This window comes from Oratosquilla oratoria, chromosome 38 (assembly GCF_046742065.1).
Source record: "Oratosquilla oratoria isolate Oo_2021 chromosome 38, ASM4674206v1, whole genome shotgun sequence".
Lineage (NCBI taxonomy): Eukaryota > Metazoa > Arthropoda > Malacostraca > Stomatopoda > Squillidae > Oratosquilla > Oratosquilla oratoria.
In genome coordinates, this window is record NC_134814.1 from 40,727,690 (window position 1) to 40,740,189 (window position 12,500).

Below are 12,500 nucleotides of genomic sequence, written 5' to 3' on the forward strand. Positions count from 1 at the left end.
ACAGTCTCGACTCCCTAAATATCTCTGACAACAAGCAAGACGTGTGGATGGACGATATAGTTATTGGCTAACATTTGAAACCAAAATATCTCCCTGAAGAAGTATTCATATTGGTACATCATTGGTGCTTACCTGTGTCCATATTAGCTATTCAATGCTGTCTTTGGGCACTCAGAAAAGTAAAGATCATATATTTGACGCATTCAATATTTTTTCAGTGTGCTCCTCGACAATCTTGTATTACGTTCACATTATGCCTCCTAGATTCCACAAGCTTTGTAAACAATGATGTCAACAACGTTGTACAGACTTTTTTTTCTTTTATCTCTGCCCTAGTGTGCCAATAAAAAGGTCGATTATGGTGATCTGTTACTCCTAGATAAAACTAATTATTCTTTACACGACAAGTTAGATATATTATTTCAGATCATTTACACAATGTATAAAAACGGAAACTTCACTACAAGAATAACATACCCATTCCAGCAAATAACAAATGTTTTTTCCTATACTGCACGCCCTAACTTTTGCCTAGTTTTGTTTTATTTCATCTTTTGTTATATCTATTCTATGTTTTTTTATTCACTTGTGATTTCTCCTGGTTTTATTTTTCTAAGCTTATCTGGCAAATTTAATCCAAATTTCCAAAAACAATATCTCTCATCATTTGTTTTGCATAATGCTTTGTAAAAGGCCATTTAGTATTATTGTAAGAGAATCTAGCCCCATCATTTAATTCCCCGTGTATCTTCTGTACGGTTATCATAAGCTTCCTTCCCTCGCCTTTGTCTGAGTTCTGTATATTCTTAATATATTATTAACCCCCGCCTCTTTTCTTTTCTTTCCAATCGTGTATTTTCCTCAGTAGTTCTTAATTTTCATAATTCCTAAAATTGATATTAGCCTGAGGCACTCGACACGATCACTATTCACCAAACACAATAACGGTACATGAAGAATGAACAGAAAACGCCACGAGCTAGTTTTCCGAGAATGGCTGTAGCAGATGATTTTTAGCAGCAGATGGCGTGATTTCAAACTGCAGTAAATAAGAAACGGAAGAGTTTTTGTGTAATTCATTTAGGTATTATTGACTTTGGTAAGTACTAGAAACCCATTCCGGTAAAATCAGACCATTAATTATCCATGGGTTACATTTATTTATAAACCGAAAGGGTTCGTCCCCTTACAAGGGGGGTAGCCAGCCAAGACATGCACGCACCCTCATCCATCAATCATTTCCCGTTTATCTTAGCTCGTTGTGGATAAAGGGTTACATATTATACACACATGTTTTACTGATTCTTTATTGAGGAAGCGAGAAAGCATTGAAGGAATGTCAGGCGTATATATGAACAGTGAATTATGTCCTTAACCATTTGCAATAATGCTGGCATAATACTGCAAACAATGAAGGATTTTATGAACAAATAAATTATTAATGTGATAAAAACTGATGCAAAATGGACACAGGTGGTGTATATGATAAGCTATCAAAGCTGCCACCAACACTGAATGACATCAAAGGACAGTATACTTGAATTGTTATGATCGTCCCGGGATGAAAAATAAGTTTCGACGGTGACGGTGTCTTTAAAGGAATTAAAGTGAAGGGCCTTCACACTATAGTTCATTATTTGTCGTCTTCATCACTGTCCTCTTCGCTGGACTCTCCGAAGAGGTCTTCGAATGATTCCTCAGAGGATTCGTCGTCGGAGTCGTCCTCGTCGGAGTGCAGGTCATCCAAGTACTCAGCGACTCTCCGGTAGGATGCGAAGAACTCTTGACGAGCCTTCTGGACCTCGGCGGTGTCTAATGGGGGCTGGAAAGTTGGAACAGATTTCAAAAAGAGATCCAGAAGGAGGTAAAGGAAGAGGTGGAAGAGGAAAAGGAGAAAAGGGAAGACGAAAGATAGGAGAAGGACGGAAAGTGTAAAAAATTGTACCCCAGGTAATTTTCAAAGACTTAGGGATACTTGAGACATTTCTCGAAAACAAAGTTGCAAGAGAAGGAGGAAGACGAATGAAGAATTCAGGAGAAAATTATAAGAAAATTTGAGACACTTCTTGTTTAACAGAGCTGAATGTGTTGTTGCACAGATACCTGAGGAAGAGCATCACTTTGAGGGACGTATCCATCTTCTCCAGCGTCGAAGTTGACCGAAGTCTCTTGACCATAAGGATCAACAAAAGCGAAGGACCCAATAACCTAAAAGAAGAACACTGTCACGAATACTAAAGCTCAATTATCAAACAGTTCAAAATGTAAAAATATCGGAGAAAAACTCGTCAAATTTGTTAAAAATATTTTGTTCTCTTCCCCTTCCTGTGTTCTCTCAGACAACTTTCCTTTTTTATAAAACTCACTTAGTTATCTTCTTTATACATATTTCCTTGTTTGGTATTTGGTTTCCTCTTATTGCCTATATTCCTAAGACAACCTATCCTTATTTCTTATCAACTTATTCAGTTTAGAGACCTAGTGTCCATGATTAACTTCCACATAGAAAAACTGTTTCCCTCTTCTCTTTCCATTTCCCTACTCACGGAACTGCCTGAAGTAGGCCTTATGGCCTATTACAGTCTCTTCTATTCTTATTTCCTTATGTGCTCTTATGCTTTCACGATTCTATCACTCAAGTAGCTTTCCTTGCTCCCATCCCTCTGTGTTATTCTTTTTTTCTTTTCTTTTTTCCATTTCTCTGCTCTAGGAGCCACCAAATGTGATCACGACAATGAGATTACTGCAGGATCTTTTTTCATTGGAATACTTCTAAATTGGTATTCAGTCTCATCTTCATTCTTTAAGAATTTATCCTTATATCTAAATCTTCACCTTAAGCTATCTCACTTTTCACCATAGACACTTATGCTCAAATAGAATCTTTCTACCACATATAAACATTTATATGTATATGTATATGTATATGTATATGTATATGTATATGTATATGTATATATATACATACATACATACATATACCAAGGCTTTTTCCCCCTTACTAGGGAGGTAGCCAAAAAGGGAAAGGCATAAAAACACTCCCACCCATTTCATCCCTAAATACACTCCACACCCCTCCCACCCTCCCTCTCATCTGAGCACCTCCTGGATGACGGGTCATCCCTGCACCCTGCCCACCGCCCTGGGTCAGAAGCAGTGTCGCAAGACATAGTACATCCACAGCAAGGCCGCTTCATTTAATCGGCGACCCCCCCTCTCCGTCCCCCTTTGCATATAAGGCGAGGACGGGGAGAAATCCCTTCGGGCTGCGTCAAAATTTACTCACACATACTACCCCACCCCCCACCCCCGCCCATTCCTCCTCATGCAGTCACAACATCATCCATATACAACCATTCTCCACTCACCTCTGTCTTCCGTCCTCTCCCTTCCTTCCTCAACAGACATTCCCCTCGTCCCCAAAGCCCCCTTCACCCCATCCATCCACCTCATCCTAGGACGTCCCCTCATGTTCACTCCCTCCACATCTGCCTTCCATACCTCTTTTACTAGTCTTTCTTCACTCATTCTTTCCATGTGTCCAAACCATCCTAATATTCTTTCATCAACCCTATCTCCCAAATCCTTTTTCACCCCTGTTCTCCTCCTCACCTCCTCATTTCTCACTCTATCCAGCCTAGTAACCCCCACCATACTTCTCAGACACCTCATCTCAAACACATTCAAACTCCTTCTCTCTTCTTCTCTTATGTTCCACGTTTCTGCCCCATACAGTGCTGTTGGCACAATCACTCCTTCATACAGTCTCCTCTTCGCATCCATTCCCAAATGTCTATTCCTCATTACACTCTTTAAACCACCAAGGCATTTACTCGCTTCTCTCAATCTACATTCTACCTCCACCTTCACTCCACCTTTTCCTGCTACACTTGCACCCAAGTATCTAAAACTATCCACTTCCTCCAGTCGCTCTCCCTTAATGTTCACTTCCAGTCTACTGCCACTTTCACCCCTTGTACATCTCATCACCTTACTTTTACCCACATTTATCTTCAGCTTTCTTCTATCACATACTCTCCCAAACTCTGCCACCAGCTTCCTCAATCCCTCCTCTGACCCTGCCACAAGCGCAGTGTCGTCCGCAAACAACAACTGGCTCACCTCCCACTTTTCTCCATTTTCTTTAACCATCTCCAATCCCTGACTCACTACCCTAGCATTCACCTCTCGCACCACCCCATCCATGTATAAGTTGAACAGCCAGGGCGACATAACGCATCCTTGACGAAGTCCCACCTTTACTTCAAACCACTCACTCTCTTCATTTCTAATCCTAACACATGCTCTACTACTCTAATAAAAACTCTTGACAGCTCCCAAAAGCTTTCCTCCTATCCCATAAATCTGCATAACCTCCCACAGTGCCTTTCTGTCTACCCTATCATAAGCCTTTTCCAGATCCATAAAAGCCCAAAAAAACATCCTTCCCCTTTCCTATAGCTTTCTCACATATCTGTCTTACCACAAAGATCTGATCTACACAACCTCTACCTGTCCTAAATCCACACTGTTCCTCACCAATTACTCCTTCTGTTCCTCTCCTAATCCTCTCAATTAAGATCCTCCCATAAGCCTTCCCTACTACACTCAACAGGCTAATCCCTCTGAAACTACTACATTCACACTTGTCCCCTTTTCCCTTGTAAAGAGGAACTATACAGGCACTTCTCCAGTCCTCCGGTACTCTACCCTCTCTCCAGCAAACATTAGATAACCTCACCAACCAGTCCACCATCACTGAACCTCCCTTTTTCAGACATTCTGCATGGCATCCATCCAGACCAGGTGCCTTACCTGCTTTCATCATTTTTACAACTGCCTTCACCTCATCCTTCCTTATTTCTCCTCCATTCTCCTCACTCATCACTCTCATTTTCTTCGCATTTCCCACTGCAGCTATCTTTCCTTCCCTATCCTCCTTCACATTCAGCAACTCCCTAAAATATTCTGCCCATCTTCCCCTCACTGCCATCTCTTCCATTATCATCTCTCCATCTGTACCTTTTACCTTTTCTTCCCTACTTGATTCGCCTCCTCTTCCTCTCTTAATTTCTTTCCAAAACATCTTTTTATTACTTTCAAAATTTTCTGTCATACTCCTACCCCATTTCACATCTGCTCTCCTCTTTGCCTCCTTTACCTTTTGCTTTACTTCTCTTTTCTTTTCTTTGTACCTCTCATATGACTCCCCCGTCCTCTTTTGTAACCAATCTGTGAATGCTCGCTTCTTCTCTTCTACAACCTTCTTTGTTTCCTCATCCCACCATTCACTACCCTTTCTTCTATTTCCCCCTGTCCTTCTTGTTCCACACACCATCCTTGCACACTTTAAGACTCCCTCCTTGAACCATCCCCATTCCTCCTCCACACCCATCTCTGATCTATCCTTTACTCCCTCCCACTCCTCCTTCAGCTTCTTTTCGTACTCCTTCTCCTTTTCCTTTCCATTCAAGGAGTTCACTCTAAGAACCTCCCTACCTTTTGTCCCTTTCCTCTTTCTCCATCTATCCTCCACTCTCAGCTTACCTTCCACCAAAAAATGATCTGATATTCCCCCACCCTCTCCCCTTAGCACATGTACATCCTTAACTCTTCCTATCATAATCCTATTTACCACTACATAATCCATTAGCGCTCTATCTACCACCCTTCCCTCCACCACCCTCTCCCATGTGTACTTATGGGAGAGGGTGTGTGTGTGTGTGTGTGTGTGTGTGTGTGTGTGTGTGTGTGTGTGTGTGTGTGTGTGTGTGTGTGTGTGTGTGTGTGTGTGTGTGTGTGTGTGTGTGTGTGTGTGTGTGTGTGTGTGTGTGTGTGTGTGTGTGTGTCTGTGTGTGTATTTTTCAACCACTTATCACTTTTAATTCCATGCCATCGCAGTCGAGACTGAAGAATCGCTCGATGGAGGCATCCGTTGGAAATTGAAACGTGGATGAGCCGAGGATTCGAACCCAGCTAACCCGTAACAAAGTTACAGTGACTTAAACCAATACGCTATCAAGAGAGATCACTGTGACTTTGTTACGGGTTAGCTGGGTTCAAATCCTCGGCTCGTCCACGTTTCAATTTCCAATGGATGCCTCCATCGAGTGATTCTTCAGTCTCGACTGCGATGGAATGGAATTAAAAGTGATTTGTGGTTGAAAAAAGATATTAATTGATCACTGGGAACCATTCGGTGTATATGCATATATATATATATATATATATATATATGTATATATATATATATATATATATATATATATATATATATATATACATATATATATATACATATATATAATATACATCTGTGTGTGTGTGCGTGTGTGTGTGTGTGTGTGTGTGTGTGTGTGTGTGTGTGTGTGTGTGTGTGTGTGTGTGTGTGTGTGTGTGTGTGTGTGTGTGTGTGTGTGTGTGTGTGTGTGTGTGTGTGTGTGTGTGTGTGTGTGTGTGTGTGTGTGTGTGTGTGTGTGTGTGTGTGTGTGTGTGTGTGTGTGTGTGTGTGTGTGTGTGTGTGTGTGTGCAAAACCTGTGTTTCTCCCCTATGACTTGCGCGCGCGTGAGTGTATATATTGTACATGTGTGGGTGTGTCCCTTTTTGCCTCTGGCTGTATCTGGCACTCCTCCCACTCTCAATACCGGTTAGAGGTCACAGTATTCCAGGCTCATTTTTTCTTTTTTCTTTTTCTTTTTTTATGCTAAAGTGACTGAACGTACCTTGCCGTAAGCATCACGTTCCTCTGCACGTTCCTGCTGCGGGAGAGTAAAGAAGAACTTGTAGATGCCGTCGCCTTCGTGGTGCTGGACCTCATGCTGGACGCCCTGGAAGGTGGAAAGGAGAGGCCCAACGACCTCTTCCGCGGACTCGTCTCCTCGGCAGAAGGAAACTGCCATGGCCTGGAAGAAAGAAAGAGTTTGCATCAGGCTGATGTTCTCCTTCGCTTTACTTTCATAGAAACCTGAGCGGATATTCCACAACTTCCAGGAGAACTATGACCGTACCAAAATCACAGTGTGCACAAGAGAACACATGTCGTCGGAGTAACGATTCTCACAACCGAGTATCAAATTTCTTCTCAGACTTCATAGGCGAAGTTATCGACCCAGAAAGCAGACCTGAACTGAAGACATGCAAGCACAGCGATCTTATATATCCCGACACTCGGCCGACAATCCCCGGTTAGGCGTTGGTCGTGCCCCGACAGGAGCAGGGAATAGCGGGGTGCCTCAAGGATACATAAAGGATCCCCTTGTTTGTCCCTCCAGGTTGGTTGACAACCGTGAAAGGACATCTTCCCATGCCATCTATGTCAAGGACAGGAAGTTTGCGCCTCCTGCAAGCACATTTGGAACCAGGAAAATGATTCCTTTGTCTCATAGTGAAAGTAGTCTTCTTTTGATCGTGAACTCGTTTTATAGTCATGTACAGTTTACTGTCCTCTGTTGTGATGACGGGCTACAATAACCAAATACTTCTATAGGAGGCCTTTTGTCTTATAACAAGGTCGTATGCAGAAAATTAAATAATAAAGAATCAAGCAAACACTAAAACATGATAAACCGTGGACAAAAATTGCGGTATAACTCTTTGGTGTTCATTTAATGGAATCGTAAAACCTCAAACTACTGGATTCTATCTCCTTCACAGGAAGTTTCTTTTGGTTACTAACTACATGTTTGACAAGATTGTTTTTATCGTTGTCTCATCCCTCCCCCCCCCCACCTAACAGCACATAACTGTCGTTCAACTCAGTATTAAAATCAATACAATTACTTCTCGATATACCGTTGTCAGCAGGATCAGTGTATTTACAACACCACCACCTGCACAATAGGCCCCTACGTAAAGGTGAGTGACGAGCCTACGCCAGGAGACGCTGAGTAGCTGCGGCCGAAACTGTCACCTTTGCCTTGTGTGTTTTAGGGACTGTTGCGGCAGGTAACTAACAAACGCTGCGGGATTCGAACCTATAACTGAGCAAATGTAATACCAGCACGCTTTCGATCACACCACCAGTGCAATGCAAAAGCCTAAACACAATCCCGTCTCTGTAGCAAGACCTACACCGTCAGCATCGTCACCACCGCAAAATAACCAGACGCTTGCAAAAAGATGAGATGTCACTGTTGATGCAAATAATTGGATGATTGATGGTCCGCAAGGGCCATTCTAATTATGGGATAAGTCACTGTAAACACGTACTAGATGTGACTGCTCTGCTGACAGGTGACAAAAAAGGAAAAGGGCATTTGTCGTGTACAAATGTCAAGCAGAGGGGTAAAAAGAAAACGGAGCTTTGGTATCAAAATGAAAGCAATGACAATGACTAGTGGGTACCACCTGATGAGCGTGGGAGATGTGGGTAAAGTATGAATGAAAATAAAACTGTGACAACAAAAGACAAATTAAAAAAGAAAAAAAAACAAGTTTCATATTTGTTTTTTGTTTTTGTGTGTGTGTCTGTGTATCTTATTTTTCCATTTTCTAGACTGCTTAATATTCACTAACAAAATTTTTCTTTTTTTTCTTTAGCCAATTTTTTTAAATGGAAAAATAGGGAAAAGGCTAATATAACATTCTTGTCTCTTTTTGTCACCCTGTGCTTGGTGCAAGATATATCAGTCCCCATAGCCAACTAATCACTAGACTTCCCTAGGAGAACAATTTTCACATATTAGAAATCTGACCTCTCATCATGAATCATAGTTCCTCTAGAGATGTCGTGAGGACGAGTGACTTATGACCTTTATGCTCGGAAAGTCTGGCAGATTTCCCAAGACGACCCAAAGCAACTCGGAGGAATATGGGCATTACAGCCATGTTTTGATTTTGTAATTCTTAACAAAACAAAGAACTCCTCTCTCTCTCTCTCTCTCTATATATATATATATATATATATATATATATATATATATATATATATATATCTTTCTCTCTCTCTCTCTCTCTCTCTCTCTCTCTCTCTCTCTCTCTCTCTCTCTCTCTCTCTCTCTCTCTCTCTCTCTCTCTCTCTCTCTCTCTCTCTCTCTCTCTCTCTCTCTCTCTCTCTCTCTCTCTCTCTCTGTCTCTCTCTCTCTCTCTCTCTCTCTCTCTCTCTCTCTCTCTCTCTCTCTCTCTCTCTCTCTCTCTCTCTCTCTCTCTCTCTCTCTCTCTCTCTCTCTCTCTCTCTCTCTCTCTCTCTCTCTCTCTCTCTCTCTCTCTCTCTCTCTCTCTCTCTATCTCTCTCTCTCTCTCTCTCTCTCTCTCTCTCTCTCTCTCTCTCTCTCTCTCTCTCTCTCTCTCTCTCTCTCTCTCTCTCTCTCTCTCTCTCTCTCTCTCTCTCTCCACTCTCTCTCTCTCTCTCTCTCTCTCTCTCTCTCTCTCTCTCTCTCTCTCTCTCTCTCTCTCTCTCTCTCTCTCTCTCTCTCTCTCTCTCTCTCTCCTCTCTCTCTCTCTCTCTCTCTCTCTCTCTCTCTCTCTCTCTCTCTCTCTCTCTCTCTCTCTCTCAAAGGTGGAGCATGCCGACAGGAGAACTTTTGGTCCATATCTAGGTCGGATGTGAAAAAAAAATCATAATAATAAATGAATGAATAAACTCTCTCTCTCTCTCTCTCTCTCTCTCTCTCTCTCTCTCTCTCTCTCTCTCTCTCTCTCTCTCTCTCTCTCTCTCTCTCTCTCTCTCTCTCTCTCTCTCTCTCTCTCTTTCTCTCTCTGTATGCCGATGAAGAAGAGGAACGTTGTGTAAAATGAAGAGATGAAGAAAATGAGTCTTGATGACATTGAGACTCGATGTTCTCTTCCCGTGTCAGATATGACAGAAAAGTTTCGAATCATACGTTCTACTGAGTTTTTTTTTCTAGAACATCGGGTCTAGACTGAGAAGAAAATCTAGAGAATCAATACAAGTGGAGAGAGGAAGATATGAGATGAAGTAAGTGATGAAATGAAATGTGGGAACTTTGAGGGACGCCGAGTGTATAAACATGGGAGGAGAAGAGCAGTTACCGACTGCAATAACGACGACAACAACAACAAAGTTAACAGCAACATCAACAACAAAGACAACAGAGTCAACAACAAAAATTAAAAACTACAACAATAACAACATCAACAAAAATAACAATATCAACATCAACAAAGACAACAATGACAACAACAAAAATAAAAACAACAAAAATAACATAAACAAAAAATAACAGTATTAACATGAACAAAGACAACAATAACAACAACAAAAATAAAAACAACAACAATAAACACATCAACAACAAAAAACAACAATATCAGCATCATCAACAACAACAACAACAGCAACATTATCAACAATAACAATATCAACAACGACATCAACGACGACTACGAAAACGACATGCATAACGACGATGACGAAAACATCATCAACAACAACAGGAACAACAATAACATCATCATCATCATCATCATCATCATCATCATCATCATCATCATCATCATCATCATCATCATCATCATCATCATCATCATCATCATCATCATCATCATCATCATCATCATCATCATCATCATCATCATCATCATCATCATCATCATCATCATCATCATCATCATCATCATCATCATCATCATCATCATCATCATCATCATCATCATCATCATCATCATCATCATCATCATCATCATCATCATCATCATCATCATCATCATCATCATCATCATCATCATCATCATCATCAACAACAACAACATCATCAAGAAGAAGAACAACAACAATGACAACGACAACGACAACAACAACAAGATCACTGAAACTTATTTCGCCGGAAATACCTTGTCCTTCTGCGCGTTCCTGCCGGGGCTGAGGGAAGTCTTCGAGTGTGTGAGCGCCATTGCCCCCGTGGCGTTGGGCCTCGGGCTGGACTCCCTCGAAGGTGAGGAACAGAGGTCTCACGAGCTCCTCAGCAGGGTCGTCTCGGAGACAGAGAAAAAGATGAAGTCTAGAAAGGAGTTGCTGTTGTTGCTGTTATAGATTGTAGTTCACAAGCGCTTCTATCATTATGGGCAATCTTGAGACACTCTTATGAACCCTGGAAAAGATACGTGTATGTGTGTGTGATTCACCATAGTCTTGGATCACGTGTTGGACTCGTGATCGAGAGTTATTAATCTCCCAGATGAGAGCTCAGAGCTCGTATGATCGATCTATGGGTACTACTGTGACCTTACACGCACACACACACCCAACTCCCAGCCCACGAGAGTTGGAGTAACAACCCGCAGCGCAGCAATACTGAAATTATTTCAGCCCTGGGCGGGATTCAAACCCGGACCGCCGTAGTGGCAGGCGAGAACTCTAGCCACTGCATCAAGAGTTTTGTGTGTGTGTGTGTGTGTGTGTGTGTGTGTGTGTGTGTGTGTGTGTGTGTGTGTGTGTGTGTGTGTGTGTGTGTGTGTGTGTGTGTGTGTGTGTGTGTGTGTGTGTGTGTGTGTGTGTGTGTGTGTGTGTGTGTGTGTGTGTGTGTGTGTGTGTGTGTGTGTGTGTGTGTGTGTGTGTGTGTGTGTGTGTGTGTGTGTGTGTGTGTGTGTGTGTGTGTGTGTGTGTGTGTGTGTGTGTGTGTGTGTGTGTGTGTGTGTGTGTGTGTGTGTGTGTGTGTGTGTGTGTGTGTGTGTGTGTGTGTGTGTGTGGTCTACCTGGCCTTTTTATACTTCAATGTGCAGTTTACCTGCTCTCTAAGAACTTTATACAACATGATGATAAAAACGAATTGAATAATGTTGAGTAATCATTATGCTGGAATTCATTGGTACTACATAACTTATATAACCAATTTAACTTAAATATTTTAATGAATGATACACACTTCGTGTATTATTTGGGAATGCCACAAACAAATCTGATGTATCTCTTCTCGGTACTTTCCAGCAAAAGTGATCAAGGTGTGACTGGAAAAGCTCACTATTATTGCCTCTTATTAGCTTTAAAATTGTTATTTTGGCATCCAACCATATTGTTGTTTTGGCATCCAACCATATTGTTGTTTTGGCATCCAACCATATTGTTGTTTTGGCATCCAACCATATTGTTGTTTTGGCATCCAACCATATTGTTGTTTTGGCATCCAACCATATTGTTGTTTTGGCATCCAACCATATTGTTGTTTTGGCATCCAACCATATCATTGTTTTGGCATCAAACCATATTGTTGTTTTGGCATCTAACCATATTGTTGTTTTGGTATCCAACCATATTATTGTTTTGGCATCCAACCATATTGTTTTGGCATCTAACCATATTGTTGTTTTGGCATCCAACCATATTGTTGTTTTGGCATCCAACCATATTGTTGTTTTGGCATCCAACCATATTGTTGTTTTGGCATCCAACCATATTGTTGTTTTGGCATCCAACCATATTGTTGTTTTGGCATCCAACCATATTGTTATTTTGGCATCCAACCATATTGTTGTTTTGCCATCCAACCATATTGTTGTTTTGGCATCCAACCATATTGTTGGTTTGGCATCCAACCATATTTTT

General features: G+C 41.5%; 2 protein-coding genes across 2 annotated transcripts in view; both read right to left on the reverse strand.

The window, feature by feature from the left end:
• The window catches only part of LOC143019772 (uncharacterized), a 459,919-nt gene extending 454,509 nt beyond the window's left edge, over positions 1 to 5,410 (reverse strand). Inside the window, exon 1 of the mRNA XM_076175754.1 lies at positions 3,613 to 5,410. Within this exon, the coding sequence (XP_076031869.1) occupies positions 4,403 to 5,395 (993 nt within the window). The 5' untranslated portion in view covers positions 5,396 to 5,410 and the 3' untranslated portion in view covers positions 3,613 to 4,402. The remainder of the gene's footprint in view (positions 1 to 3,612) is intronic.
• The window catches only part of LOC143019902 (uncharacterized), a 30,003-nt gene extending 22,887 nt beyond the window's left edge, over positions 1 to 7,116 (reverse strand). Inside the window, exons 1-4 of the mRNA XM_076175879.1 lie at positions 7,009 to 7,116; positions 6,724 to 6,903; positions 2,104 to 2,208; positions 1,638 to 1,822 (exon numbers count right to left, since the gene is read on the reverse strand). Of these exons, the coding sequence (XP_076031994.1) occupies positions 1,638 to 1,822; positions 2,104 to 2,208; positions 6,724 to 6,903; positions 7,009 to 7,038 (500 nt within the window). The 5' untranslated portion in view covers positions 7,039 to 7,116. The remainder of the gene's footprint in view (positions 1 to 1,637; positions 1,823 to 2,103; positions 2,209 to 6,723; positions 6,904 to 7,008) is intronic.
• Positions 7,117 to 12,500: the final 5,384 nt, after the last annotated feature.